This window comes from Toxotes jaculatrix, chromosome 20 (genome assembly GCF_017976425.1).
Source record: "Toxotes jaculatrix isolate fToxJac2 chromosome 20, fToxJac2.pri, whole genome shotgun sequence".
NCBI classification, from domain to species: Eukaryota; Metazoa; Chordata; class Actinopteri; family Toxotidae; genus Toxotes; species Toxotes jaculatrix.
Genome location: NC_054413.1, coordinates 18928137 through 18943516, shown reverse-complemented (window position 1 = coordinate 18943516; position 15380 = coordinate 18928137). Strand labels below are relative to the sequence as shown.

The 15380-nt window shown below is 43.5% G+C and overlaps 1 protein-coding gene across 3 annotated transcripts in view; it reads left to right on the top strand.

Annotated features, from left to right (window-relative positions):
- The window catches only part of nrp1a (neuropilin 1a), a 59752-nt gene extending 46958 nt beyond the window's left edge, over nt 1–12794 (top strand). For 2 of the 3 annotated variants that reach the window (XM_041065871.1, XM_041065873.1), the window contains 9 exons: nt 1763–2094; nt 3477–3621; nt 5957–6067; nt 6829–6879; nt 8814–8957; nt 9073–9350; nt 9505–9601; nt 9720–9773; nt 9893–12794. In XM_041065871.1, the coding sequence (XP_040921805.1) occupies nt 1763–2094; nt 3477–3621; nt 5957–6067; nt 6829–6879; nt 8814–8957; nt 9073–9350; nt 9505–9601; nt 9720–9773; nt 9893–10179 (1499 nt within the window). In that variant the 3' untranslated portion in view covers nt 10180–12794. The remainder of the gene's footprint in view (nt 1–1762; nt 2095–3476; nt 3622–5956; nt 6068–6828; nt 6880–8813; nt 8958–9072; nt 9351–9504; nt 9602–9719; nt 9774–9892) is intronic. The other variant, XM_041065874.1, reaches the window with a different exon arrangement.
- Nucleotides 12795–15380: the final 2586 nt, after the last annotated feature.

Here is a 15380-nt window from a genome sequence, read left to right as displayed (position 1 = left end):
CGCTCACTTTTCCCAGATGCAGCTACGCTATTGAGTCCTGCAGTGGCACAGTGCACACTTTGTCTCCCACAGACGTGGAAGACGTAATAATGCTCAGTTTTATGTCTCTTTGGGAGCCGGATAGTAAATATCTTATTGCTTACCACAGGTCCCTGACTCAGTGTCCTGGGACTGAGACAGAAGGAAGATTTAGCCCCAATACTTGCTGCTAAGTGTCAGACTTCTGGTAGTAAATACAACATGGAGAAACTTTTGTAAACACAGTTTATTCAACTTGGCTTCACAAACTGTAGAAGTGAGCAAACACAGGCAGAAACATGTTGCAACCAGTCGACCAGCATCAGTAAAGTTTTACTCCTCGAGGTGTTTCAGAAGTGCATAATATTTATTGACACTGAAGCTAAGGTGAAATCGTACCATCAACATTTTACCACCGACTCTTACAACCAAGGCAACTATGTGGGCTGCTAGTGCCAAAGTTACATGAATATGAATTTGTTAAATATGCATTGATAGACTGGACTTTTCTTGTCAAAAAGCTTTTACAAAAATGATCCAGGTACAGGTCATAACAGGGTATGCACCTGAAACCTTGAACATTAAAGTGTTTCCCTAATAATAATGATGTAAAAAATCTATTTGAGTCTAACATAAAAAAAAAATAAAATAATAAAAAATATTTTATTTTATTTTATTTTATTTTATGCAGACCAAAAAGGGAGGGGGGGTGGGCTAAACACAAAACCTGACACCGGTGCTGAAACACTGCTACTTTGCTAATAATAAATCAGGTTGTTGGGCTGGTGCCAGCAAAGAGTTTCATCTACATTACAGTCAATAACATTTCATTAGATAGGATCTCAACAACAACTTAGCAAGCATGGCACGGCATGTCCCCTCCACCTTTTCTGTAGTGCTAAGTCAAAAACATGTGGAAAGTCAAAGGGAAAAAAACGCAGGTTCAATCGTGTAAATGGCTCCAAGCTGTAACAACAGGTTGTTATCCTGTTCAGCTCTTCATATGAAGGGATGTCACGAAGAAGAAAGGATGAGGAAAAAATGAGAAAACAGATCTCTCTTCAGAAAAAAAATGGGAGATGGTTCTAAAGATGCTGAAACCTATAGAGAGTTAAGATAGGACAAGATCAGAGACGTAGAATAAAAAGAGGAGAAGAAAGTTTGAAAATGTGGACAGGAAACAACCAGGTGTTAAAAGACACAGTCCCACAGATGTTGACAGCTGTGGAGCAGAAGGTAGATGAGTGGAGACGCAGATAAAACACAAAGAGAATGTGTTTTTGTGGGGGAGTATATGTGAGTCTATAGAGGGAGGAGGGGATGGATAAGGGAGATGAAAAGAAAACACGCTCCCAGAATGCAGGAGGTGGAAGCACCAACCGAGAGGAGGGTTTTAATTGGCTGCCTGGAGACAACCGCTTCAGGCGGAGGAATTAGTATGCATGAGATCTGCAGACAGAGGGAGAAAGAGAAAGAGAATAGACGGAGAGATCACAGTAACATCACAAAGAGTTTGGGGAATTGTCCTCCTCACTTTGACTTTTACTATCCCTGTTGCCCCTATATGAACCTCAAACTCACCAAACTAGACTCGTGGCACAGTAAATTATGTTGAACGTCAAACCTTCAGATATAGATCAAGTCTTCTGTCGCCTATGTACCAATTACCTCTGCAGATTTTCATTAGTTTGTATCAAATAAAAAATAAAAAAAAACACCTTTTGCTTTGTCTTTTGTCTTTCAGAGTACCCGTGTTCGGGCATGCTGGGCATGGTGTCAGGCTTGATCACTGACAACCAGATCACTGCGTCCTCCCACACGGACCGGAGCTGGGTACCAGAGAACGCTCGCCTGCTGACCAGCAGGACAGGGTGGACCCTGCTACCCCAGCCCCAGCCCTTCACCAACGAATGGTTGCAGGTGGATCTCGGTGAGGAGAAGCTCATCAGGGGCTTAATCATCCAGGGAGGGAAGCACCGTGAGAACAAAGTCTTCATGAAGAAGTTCCGCCTCGGCTACAGCAACAATGGCTCTGACTGGAGGATGGTGTTAGACGCCAATGGGAACAAGCCAAAGGTGAGAATTATACCCTTGTTTAATGCTCAAGGATGTTCAACATCAGTGGGATGTTTATTCAGTTCTGCTACCAAAGCAGAGGCATAACCCAAACCAAGGAATCCTCAATGGCTTCTTTTTGCGTAGGCAACGTTCTTTCAAGGGAATGGGTTTGAATTGATGGTTTGATTTCTAGCACAAACCGAAAGATAGGTTTTACCTTCTGAGTTGTGGAAAATGATTTGAATACATGCTTCTAAAAATGTCTCTCAGATACATCAGAGCATTGATTCCGATTATGACGCATTCAGTCAATTTTCACTCGAGCGTTGCGCCTGCCAGTGGTGAGTCATTCAGCAGTCGTTCCGAGTCAATTTCAGCAGTGCTTTGAATCACATTAGGATAAGCATCTCATGTCTCTCAGAGACCTTTCCCAGTTCTCTCTTCCTGCTTTGTATTCTATACACTGTTCAAGCCTTTCACTGGATAGTGAAACCTCTCCAGAGAGGAGGGAGGGGTGAGGAGAGTCGAGGGAAAACGGGGGAGGAAAGACAAGAACGAGGGAGGAAAGAACGCGCATACATCGAGAAGTGACCCAAGATTTATCTGCCAGTGTCACTGCAGGCTCAGAAGACTCATGACAACACTTTGCTCAATGCATGCACACACGATCGCAAGGAAAAATGTATATATGGGCACATACACAAGCACACACACACACGCCTTCAAGAAGAGCTGCAACAGCCTGTCCCCAATTACAAGCGTCGCTGACAGGGCATAAATCTGATCCAGATGGGCTGATGGTTGATTTATGAAGGGAGTGAGGAGGATCCATATCCCCCCTGTCCTAGTTAGCCGCCTCTCACCCCTCGCCTAAGAGGTTCCCAACATCTAAGGCGCACCGGGCTCCTTCACGTGATCACACACATTAATCCACTTCCATCAATCCTCCATCTCCTCCTTTGCCTGCTTCTCTCACACCCCACGTCCTCCTCTTTCCCCTCATTTATTCCTTCGCTTGCAGAGGATCAGAGGCAGAGTTGAAGGAGCCAAAAGTTGCCTTTGACAGAGGTGTGTGCCACGCTGCCTTTGCCACCGGCCTCCTGCGTCAGATGCCTAAGCTGTGCTTTAGATGTCAGCAGGCTGAGAGTGATCTGGTCATCCTCTGTTCTTTCACATCATCTTTCCTCCTACGCAGCACACGACACCCCTCCACCTCACTTCTAGTTTTCAGAAGGCAGGAATAAGTCTGCCTCGGGGTATCTGCGTTTGGAGAGCTGTATCAGTCAAACACCCAGCAGTGACGTTATCAGCAATATTGGGCTTTATGTCTTTTTTCACTCAGTCTCTCTCTCTCTCTCTCTGTCTGTCTTCCTTCCACCTCCTCTCCCTTTCCCTGCCAGATATTTGAAGGGAATAGCAACTACGACACCCCTGAGCTGAGGACGGTGGAGTCCCTGCTGACCCGTTTCATCAGAATTTACCCAGAGAGGGCCACTCCTGCCGGCATGGGCCTTCGACTGGAGCTCCTGGGCTGTGAGATTGAAGGTAAACAGGAAATCCCAGTTAGGATATCTCTTTAAATCTATCACATTCTCTGTGTTCAGTCTCGATTATCACTTTGTGATAATGTTTTTGGTGCAAAATATGCAAAGAAGAGAAGTAGCAGCAGCCTCTCTATCTGTGGTGCTCATTTTTCTATCCTCAGAAATTATGTTTCTACCAGTGGCGGCAAAGTTACCACCCAGAGTTAAAGTTTTATTTCCTACTCTGATGACATTTCCAGCTGCTGTAATGCTTTTAACCACAGTAATAACATTTTCACTCATGGTGACATACTGCCCTTGGTGATTACGTCTTTACATTTTTAGTCAGAACAATAGCCATAAAGACTTTACCGGGCACACCTGGGCTCAGTGCATTCACAGACAGAGTGTACATGTGTTCCCGATCTGACATGTGACACACACACAGGTGAGCCATCTTTCATCGTCGCTAATGACGTGTCTGTAAGTCACTTCATGTCTTTGCCACAGTCCAGGTTATTTAAAGATGTGCGTGAGGGGCTTCCTGTGTTGAGCCCACAGCTGTCCAGCTCCTGCTCTTTATCTCTACAAGGGGACAGTTGTCTTGTCTCTGTGTTACATCAAAGCTGCCCCCATAGCTAGCCACTTCTGGAGGGGATCAAATGAAAGCCCACCTGGCCCTGTAGGATTTTAGCAGCCTGGCCCCCATCGCACTTTTCCCAACTCAAGCATGTCTTTCTCCTTTCAAAGGACCGCACGCACCACTATCTTTGAAATAACCCCTATTTTTTCTCCTAGCTCTTTATCTGTCTCTCTCAAAGCTGAAGTAGCACAGAAACATATCAGAGATACAAGAATGTGTGGTGTGCTAGCCCTAAGTGGATTTACATATTGGATTTCAGGGAGGCCCACTCCGCTGTAAGCCTCATGGACTCCCACCGGGAGCTTTAGTCAGATGATAATGCTTGTTTTCAGTGTTAATACCAAACACACACATACTCACACAGACATATACACACACAGCAACCGCATTCACCTTGCCAAACATGTGGTTACAGGCATGTATACACAATCAGGCTCAGACACAGGTGCTTTTACTGGTGTGTACAAGCGTGTGTGTGTGTGTGTGTGTGTGTGTGTGTAAGCAGCCATAGTAGGAGGGCTAAATCCTCATTTCTTTTAGAGGCTCCCCTGACGCAATGCTGACCCCATCCCTGACCCTCCCCACCCTGAATCTGACAGGGGCTGATCTGCCTCATATTTCATCTAGCACAGGGAGAGAGCGAGAGTATTGGCTCAAACGTGCACACACACACACACACACACACACACACACAATCTAAAACACACACATGTTGTACAAATACATTTTTCAGACAGTTTGCCCCCATCTGTCTACGCCTTCCACCCTCCCCACCTCTCTTCTCTTCCTTTTTCCTCCCTCTGCGCTGGGGAAGCCCGTCCATTACTCCGTCACTGTAAACACACACAAATACACACGCCGCAGGACGGCTGTGCGGCAGCGGAGTGTGGCGTGGATCTAGGGCCTCGCCCACATCCAAGTGTAACAGAGCCATAATGATAGGCCACTGCGGCAGTCAGGGGCCCTGCCTATAGCCAATCCCAAGTCCTGTTTCTGCATCTTTGAGTTACAGCCGCCCAAGACCAAAGTACCATGCCTCAGCTTCAGCTCTATTTATACACCCACACCTCCACAGCTTGATAAAAGGAGGGCTGCTAATAGCTCAGGCCTAGATTGAAACCTAGTGTGTAACTGTGGGTTGAGCATGCTGAGACTGTGGATACATATTTCTGTTATTCTTTGATTTGATTTTCTATTTTCTGTTTTGACTGTAACGCCACTGAAAACCCACCTTCTCAGACTAAATCTGCACCACATGCGAGCTCTCCTTACATCTCATTTTATTTCTGCTCTGACACTGATCCCACTTTTAGTTTGTGTTTATTTGTTTAACACTTCATCTTTCTGATGGCATCTAGATCCTGTGCCTGTCGTGTTTGAATATTTTTATTGAATGTTGCTTTGGAGAAAAAGCGTGTGCCAAATGAATGTCATGTCATTTCAAAGCCTGCAGCATTTTCCCTCTAAATCTCAGTGTGTCATTTGTGGTAAGAACATGATCAGAGTGTGATCGGATGAAACAATAAGAATATGATATTATGCAATAGCCCCTGGTGCACATTAGCTTACCTTCTCTGTAAAAAAAAAAGGAAAAACAATGAGATTTTTTAAAAATGGGAACCAAATCACAAAGCTCATCCCCTCCAGCCCTGAAATCATTTCTGTGTTTAACGTGAAATCTAATCCACGCTGTCTCTCTTCTCCATCTTTACAGCTCCGACACTCCCACCTACCACACTAGTCCCGAGCACTACTCCGTCGGACGAGTGTGACGACGACCAGGCGAGCTGCCACAGTGGCACAGGTGATGACTACGACGTGACAGGTGCTAACATCGCCCTCATGAGACTGCAACCACCCCCAACCCCCCCCCCCCTTGCCCTTCCTTCTGTTATGGCTCACACTTGATCTGCTCCCATCGATTCAGTGCCTCTGTCACTTTCCCAGCTTCACTGTTCTCTACCACAGTTCGATTTGATACCGCAGCCAATCTGCCATCTACTGTGCACATTCGCAAGCAACACGTGCATGCACTCACGTGCACACTGGCATGTACACAGCTCTAATTAGCTGCACCTGTAGTTCCCACCTCCCTTTTCAGTCTGCCCCCTCTTAAGCCCACCTCTGCCAACTCACCGGAGAGCTCGTACCAGAGATCGCCAAACGCGCACATCCACACACACCTGCTTCTAAAGCTACCAACAGCGATCTCTGCCTCTCTCTTTTCTTTCATGTCTCACCTGCCTTGTCCTCCTGCACCTTCTTTTCCACTTACTCCTCTTGGCCTAATTTCCCACTAACCCATTAAGTCTCTGAGCCCACACTGCTGCCTGCACTCCCCCATTAACCAGCAGTCTCCAATGATGAGCATGGCACCGTCTCAGTCACGTGTTTTGGAAGTATTACCTACGTGCTTCATGGTAGATTTACAGAGAGAGGGTACTTTTAAGAACAAAGGAAAGACAAGGCACGCGTTGATCAGCTAAATTGAATTAGCATGGATGCATTCAGTGTATGGGTACAGTTTTATGAAAAGAAACTTTCTCGATGCCAGGCGAGGCTAACAATCCTAATTTGTTGTGACAGGTGGTACCACGATGCCAGAGACCACTACTGCTGAAGTGGATACCATCCCAGGTGAGCAGAAAATCTGCGTATTTTTCTTCCCCATCAACGATTCCCCATCTCACTAAGCACTGAACATAACGCCGTTAGATATTACACGCCAGAATGTTGAAATATGGAGTAAATATTAAACTGCTCAAGGTTTTTTTGAATTCATTTCCATAGATTTATCAAGAAGCATACCTTAGTTAATGATTGCCAGCTCAAGGCAGGCCTCTCCCCTCTGATGTGTGTCTGTTATTAAAGCTGATGATATGGCCCTGAGAAGCACCCGCTGACAGGGTGAGGGAGCTTTGGTGATGCAGGGCTAGCTGATGATTAGCACTGGTGCTCTGCTGCTGCCTTCTCAGCATAATCACTAATCACTGGGCCAACACTGACACACTAAATACACACACTAAACACACACACACACACTACAACGCAAAACAGGAAAGTACGATGCAAATGACCACAGGAAATTAGGTGTGCTTTGGGGCCACATGCACAGACACGCACACACATAGCATCGTCTCCTATAGCAGGTTGATGAGGCAGCAGCCAGCTGAGAGGCTGTGCCCCTGTCTGACCTTGGCTAATGGGCCATAGGCTCCACCCAGCCCCCTTCACTCTGTCAGCTGGCTCTGTGGTCTGTCTGCAGTCTGCTGGGGCACCAGCTATGATAATAGATGAGAGCTGAGGTGCATATGTGTGTGTGTGTATGCATATTTGTGTGTATAGGAACATAAGCAAGTGTCTGTGGATAAACACTTATCTGTCTGACTTTTCATTTCAAGGCTCTCAGACTGCGCATGCTTATCCGTTCTGTTTATATATGTGTGTGCATGTGAGGATGTGGTTACCATAGGCTTTTGGCAAAAAAAAAAAAAAAAAATCTTCAAATGTCTGAGTGAGTTATCCAGAGCTGGTTGGTAGCTTCAGTCAAAGCCTCCCAAGAATGGAACAAAAAAAAAAAAAAAAAGCCAAAGCCTTTTTAATTGGGAATGGGATTTCTCTATGAAAAAAGTGGCTTGGCGTCTGAAATGTGGCTCCACATGGGAATTCCATCCTTTGTGTTTAATGGGTAAATAGAGCCGTTGCCAGCAGAGGCTAGTTAAAACCTTCCCATTATTAAAGGGAACGTCGGCTCATATATTCTGTAATTTGGAGAGCCACCTCATTGTATCTCTCAGGGCATCTCTTGCTGGAATCTAAGGCTGTGGCTAACACCTTACCCCCCTGTGTCCTTGGGAGTCTTTATTTATCTAGTTTGAAAAGCACGAAAGCCCGAGCTCCCACACATTTTCTTGCCTCCATGGAGACTTCTTCAGCACGGCGTGTGTCCGTGGGGGACTGCATTGTTGGAATAGGGCCCTGGCACTGTTACCATAGATGTCTTTAAACCTCAAGTCCCTGCTCTCATTAAAATCCTGGGCTCTCTGCGGGTTACTGTGAATGTTACTTTCTCAACTGGACACCATGTCCAGACCCCATCTTCCCCTTCCCCTGTGCCCATCTCTGTGCTGTGCCTCCTCTTGATGTCCCTCCATACTTTTCTTTATGTTGCCTGTTACATTCATTAAAAGAGATCATTAACTACAGCCAGGATATAAGGCCTACATGAGGTCTACACTGACAGTTCGCTCTCTTTTTCATGTTAGAGCAGTAACTTGTCTTCTGTCCCAGTCTGTTTCTTCCTCCTGAGTTACTGTGACTGTTTTTACGTCCCCTCCAGCTGTGGGGCTCTAAGCTTATGTCCCGCAGATCTTTGCTGCCCTCTAGTGCTTGTAGTTAGTCAGGATGAGTGGAGGAGGCTCCAAAGTGAAGCCTGCAGTCAAATCATGACATGCCCTCAAGTCATTGTTCGGGTGAAGCAAATTGGCAGATTCTCCTTTTGTAATAAGGAGGATGATGAAATCAGGTCTCCTCTGACACATGATCTGGACCTTTCTTCAATATGTTTGCAGCTTTTCTGTGGTTTGCCTGCGACTTCGGGTGGGCCAATGACCCGTCCTTCTGCAGCTGGACATCCGAGGACACTGGCTCTAGGTGGCAGATCCAGTCCAGTGGCACGCCCACCCTCAACACTGGACCCAACATGGATCACACAGGTGAGAGCCCTTCAGGTTACTGCTCAAATGGGCCATGCAAAAAAAACCCAAAAAACATGCGACTGTCTGACAGAGTACGTACTGGAAGTCACATACAAGTTCTTTTATCCAACAGGTGGATCGGGGAACTTTATCTACACCTTGGCAACAGGTCCCCAAGAAATAGAGGTGGCCCGGCTAGTCAGCCCTGTGGTCAGCTCCCCGGACTCAGACCTGTGTGTGTCATTTTGGTACCACATGTTTGGGTCGCACATTGGAACCCTGCATATCAAACAGCGAAAGCAGACCGTTGACGGACCCGCTGACATCCTGCTGTGGACGGTCAGTGGTCACCAAGGCAACCGCTGGAGAGAAGGTCGTGTCTTTGTGCCACGCACCAGCAAACCCTATCAGGTAAATCAAAATTCTCATGAACTTTCAAAATGAAAGTGGCCTACCTCTCAGCCTGTGACTTGTTTGGGCATTTAGCACCATATCCATGCTCTTTACATTGAGGCATTGAAGAAAAGAGTCAAAAAGTCACTCTATGTTTTTTTTTTTTTTTTAGGTGGTTATCGAAGGTCTGGTGGAGAGAAAGAGCTGGGGAGACATTGCTGTGGATGACATTAAGGTTCTCAATGGGCTCAGCATGACGGACTGTAAAGGTGAGGCTTTTAGTTTTCAGAGTGAGAACACCTCCACCCCGTCCTTGATCTGGAATATATACAGTTTTGACTGCAGTTTGTTATCTTTCCCACTCATTTACAATTTCTTTTTCAACAGATCCTGATGTGCCCACAGAGCCCATGCTACCAGAGGATAGCTTTAATGAAATCCGTAAGTCTTCACACAGAGAATCCGTTTTGCCAGTATCCATTTTTAGGAACCTTCTCTCAGAGTTCACTGTATGTTCTCAGACCTCATTCTCCTCTTCTGCCTCCGGCTCTCTCCTACAGTTGAGGATATCACTGAATACCCGGTGTTTGTGGAGACCAACCAGATCAGCGGAGCAGGCAACATGCTGAAGACTCTTGACCCCATCCTCATCACGATCATTGCCATGTCCGCCCTGGGTGTCTTCCTGGGTGCCATCTGCGGCGTGGTCTTGTACTGTGCCTGCTCACATGGAGGCATGTCAGACAGGAACTTATCGGCCTTGGAGAACTATAACTTTGAACTAGTGGACGGTGTCAAGCTAAAGAAGGACAAACTCAATGTACAGAGCTCATACTCAGAGGCTTGAGATGAGACAGAGAGTATTGGTGTGACTGTATGATGTGCAGAGCTCGCAGAGCATGCACCAGACTGGCTGTAGGCATATCCTCTCGTATATCCGCGAGTAGGTAAGCTCAAACGACTGCCAACACCCTCAACTCGCTGGATGAGGGGCCGGTTCAGGACCCAGTGGGAGGTTTGGACTGATCCACGCTTTTCTCAGGAGCTGTAGTAAAAAGAACCTACCAGTAGGGGACACTGTGTACAAATAAAATACAGAAAAAAAAAATATGTACAGATGATTTAGATGATATTTTAATTTTCTATTTTGATTTTCATTCATTTTTACAATCGGATGCTGGTGTTGAGACCAATTTATTAATAATGTTTAAAGTATTTATCATTTTCTGGGAAAGAAATGTTTTTTTCATCATCAGTTCATGAAGGCTGTTGTTTATTTTCAACTTTTGAAAGAGACGTATCAAAATCTTAAATGAACCATATCCGGCAAAACTGTAGATTTGCCCCATGGTGTGGCATACAGGGTGTGCCCATAACCCAGGTCCCTGAAACATGTACCCTTTCCCCCCTGACCCCTATCACTCTAAAGTGAGGGTCCCATTCATGGCAATGTATGGTTCTGACAGTGCCTTTAGTACATTTCTGTTGGCCTCCTCTGTTGATTTTTTTTTTACTGTACACGGCTGAAGTTATGATGACAGGAAACAGGGGCACATTATCTTATAAATACCTGCGAAACAGGATAACAATCTATCACAGCGTTTGTTTTTTTTTCTGTCCAAAAAACACACACTGTAAATAAGTTTTAATATATTTTATTGCCCTTTTTAAAGAAAGTAAAAAGGAAAAAAGCTGCAGTATCCCTTTTTTCATCAGTTTGTGTGTGTGTAAATACGATCCTCTGACTGTTTTGTGGAAGGTGCAGTGTTATGGTTTTTAATTTTAGATTACGTTGCTCGGACGAGCAAGATGTGTGTGATGCTCATGTTACAGCAATTTCAATGTGAATTCAAGCCATCTGTCATCGAAACACCGGCTTCACGAAAACCACCGAAGAACTAATGAGTCAAAAGGTAACAAAGAAAAAAAAAAAAGCTGACACGATGAACTCTTGGCTCTTTCTCTCAGCTAATCTCTCATTTCTTCATCGTATCTCTTCTGTGAGTTTGTCTGGTCACCAGAATATTTCACATAGCTTCGAACACGCTCATGTCGATGGCACAGGAGGTGGTCACATGATAAAATGTCTGCCAGCATACCAAAAAAGAAAAAAAAAACCCCAACAACAATCATCATTGCTTTGCTTTAGCTGAGACTAACTCATCGCCTCCAAACATCACTGTGGATTGTTGACTGAAGAAGTGCTATCTGGACAATGCAGCTTGAGTGCACTTTGTTTTTGATTCCCTCATGATAGGAGCCTATTAAAAGAGGGGTTACTACACTAACTGAAGAATGGTGCTATCATTACTTTAGCCAGACACACGTCTCATTATAAACCCAGTTTGTATTGTTCACATGCTGTATTGTAGCTTAAGGCCACTTGGGCCGCAAAGAGTTTTACGTGTTTCACGTGTAGCAGCCATAACGTTGTGATGTCAGAGCTGATGTCATTAGGACGGGACACTGGTACGGCGGGGGATCGAGCGGCGTCACCTGAATCAGGTCACCTGGCCTCCCTGCGTGGCTTTACCAAAGGATGGTTGCCCCCTTCTTGTTCACTGGGGGTTCTCACCAACACACAACTACTCAGTTCACCAATGGTCATCACTCACAAAAGAACTGACTCCTTGCTACGTCCTGTCAGAGCCCTCACAGTGAAAATCAGCACGGGGAGCGACAGTGACCTGTAGAGAAGAGCGATGTGTCTGTTTTTCTATCTCTTTTTAAGCTTAAAAAAGTGCAAATGTCACCTCAAAGTGAACTCTTCAAAATCTCTGTTGAGACTCTTGTTTGCAGATGGAGGGATGGGACAATCCCGCCGTCACACACCACAAGGGGAAGGAACTCTGTGTGAACTCCGAGTGAGACTGACAGTATCAGGACACGAGGCCCCGTGGGGACCTGGAACTCAGTGGTTTTTTTCCACACCACAGTCAAACAATCAAAAACTTGATCCTGAGAAGGGTGACGTCTTTTACATCTGTGTACTTTGTATGTGGTGCCGTGGTGAACACATTCTCAGCTTGTTAATTTCAGATTCAGCCTCTCCACCGTCCGTCTGCGCTTTCAGCTGTAGAAGACTCTAGTCTGACACACACCAGCAAAGTGTGCTAAACTAGAGAGGAAGGATACTGTAGCGTGGATTCAAAAGAAACGATGTTGCACTGATAAATATATTTAAGAGGTTTATGTGTTTATAGCATTCATTTGCAAAAAAAAAGAAGAAAGTCAAAAACACAAAAAACAGGTGTTCATTTCTTTCGTCTTTTTTATATATATAGTTTCAGATTATGTGAAATAATTCTGAAATGTAAAGATACTGAGATGTTTTCATTATTGAAAAAGGCATAATAGATTTTCCAACAGTAATGTCCCTGCTCCTCCATTTACATGGCATATTAACGCTTCGTTTTGTACTGTCATTCAAAATTTTGTGCAGATTTTTGTTTTGTTTCATTTTTTTTTTTTTTTTTTTTTTTACCAGAATAAGAAAATAAGACTTTTATTTTCAATACTGCTTCTGTAATTTGCTGTTGTAGGAAAAAAAAAAGAATAAACAGCAAGGCCTTAAAAAAGAAATGAGAACATTTGTTGTGATATAGACTCGGAAACATTTTTCTTGTGCCATTTCCAGTCACATCTACATCACAGCCGTGGTCTAAAGGCTGAACCAGCAGCCTCACAAGCAGCTCTTTGAAATAAAACTCTGCTTTTTGCATCAAAGTAATGTGGAAGCACTGTAACAGCAAGACAGTGACGTAAACAAGAACATGACGTCTGGTCACAGCCATCGATTTCCAAAGATACAAATAAACAGTGTCTTCATTTGAAGGACGTCAATCATTCATTTGATTATTTATACATTAAAGAGAAATAAATTGTGAATGTTTATGCCCGGATCTCTGAGCAGATGGAAACAACTCTGGCACAGTCTCTAATGTGAGGACTCTCCACCTATTGAAGTGGTAAACAGTGGTGAAAATGATGGCATAGAGCGAAGGGCGGGTACTGACCACTAACGAGAAGCTGATGTGAACCACACTCAGTCGCGTAGCTGGTTTTCATGTTGGCCTATCATTAGGTGAAATTAGGAGTCTGAATATCAGTCTGGGATGAGACCTACTTTATTTATAGCTTAATACATATTGCAGTTCAGTACGTGAGACAAATCGCACAGAATATTAGCAATTATTTGTGATGATATTTGTCTTTAAACAGTAGAGCGTTTAAGATAAATAGCAGCAATTCTTTGTCTTCATTATCATAAACAAGCAAATTAGACTCATAACATCATTTGGCTGCACATCCTTCACACACAATTAACTACAAGAGATTTGTAACCCGGCAACCCCACAAGGGCCTTTTTATCGCTCTTAAAACTACTTGAACCAATAATCTTGCACAGCAACGCTTTGCATTAATTAGTTAATCAGTCAAGAAAGAGCCAAAGCATCATCAGTCATTTGTTTGTGTAGCTAAAGTGATCTACAGCTGCAATCAAAGAATTTAAAAATGTATAATGACGCATTCATATTGAGTATCACAGTTTTATTAAAGTGCTCAGTTATTATCAGTTGTGTTTCACTGGAAACTCATATTTTCTAATGCTGTAAATTAGTTATTTGCCTTTAAAAAGAGAAGCTTTGGGGCTGTGATAATGCAGTAACACACTGTAAAACATTTTACAGGAATTCAGTGGAATCATGTGACAGTTTTCTCTTTGACTAAATGTAAATATATAAGATTTGTTCATTTAAGGTTAATTCATTTTAGAATATCTAGTTTTATTTCTCACACTTTTGAACTTATAAACATCAGTTGTTCTAACTTTTGACCTTTGACTTGAAGTCTTTAAAGAAACAAAAGCTGCACATTGGCAGACTTCCCATCATGCATTGTTTGAGAATTAAAACTCTCCAGACTCATATTTTTTTTTATATTTTGAAGAACTCGTTCACTCATGATTGAAATTTATTAAGTTGAGATTGTTTCTTTTTATATAAACTAAAAACTAACCACAACAAAGGTTAGTATTGAATTCAGTCCGTACCCTGGTACATTTATAATTTAACACAGAGGAGCCTCACATCTTTGTACTGACTCTGGAGTAAAATGGCTTCAGCAGCTGCAGCTGTGAGTTCACACAACTGACTCTTCAAACTGAGGAAACATGAAAAGAAAGAAAACCTGTTTGAAATGACTGTGACTGAAATGTTGAGTCAGCTTCAGTGAACTTTGGTATTTTTGTATTTTCAAAACTAATAAAACAACATTAACTGTTTAGCCTAATTTTCCAGTTCGTATTTTAAGGCAGAAGGAGAATGTATGTGTCCAAGTTGAATCAACTTAAAATGATTTACAATCTAAACGTCTTGACATAATTTTATCCATTTCTAAATACCATCAGGTCTGCACTGGTCCAGATGCTGTGCAGCCGTTGGACCAGCAGCAGAAACAGCCTCTCACCAAGAGTGAACTGTGTCTGTAGTTTTCTATTTTTGCCACTGGGTGGCTCTGTGGAGAAATATTACCAAGGGCAAAAGTCTCATGGAGGACCATTTGAAACGTGATTACAGTTTAACACAGAAGTTTAAACCAGATTTCCAATATGAACACAGGGCTCATAGTGTCCTAAGTAATAGACAGATCACAAACGTGTGCATATAAATAAACAAAATTCTTCTTCTTCTTATTTTGTCATGACAGTGACAGTTGATGTTCGAACTTACTGGCTGTGATTGTGGATACTATGAAAAGGAAAAACAAGACAATGTAAACAAACTGTCACTGCATTTTTTTTTAGGCATTTGTCCCTGTTTCCATGCAGTGACCAAAACAGGCCACAAGGTGGCTCTAGAACTCAGGGAAGTACTGACAAGTACCTTTATACTGTTTATGTATATTTAAGCATCAACTCACTCTTTAAATCTTTTATTTAATAACATAAGCTGTAATTCATTACACTACATTAAAATCTAAGGACTGTTCTGTTAAACTTACAGCATAAACATACTATGGCAATCAACATCTGAATTTTATATTCAA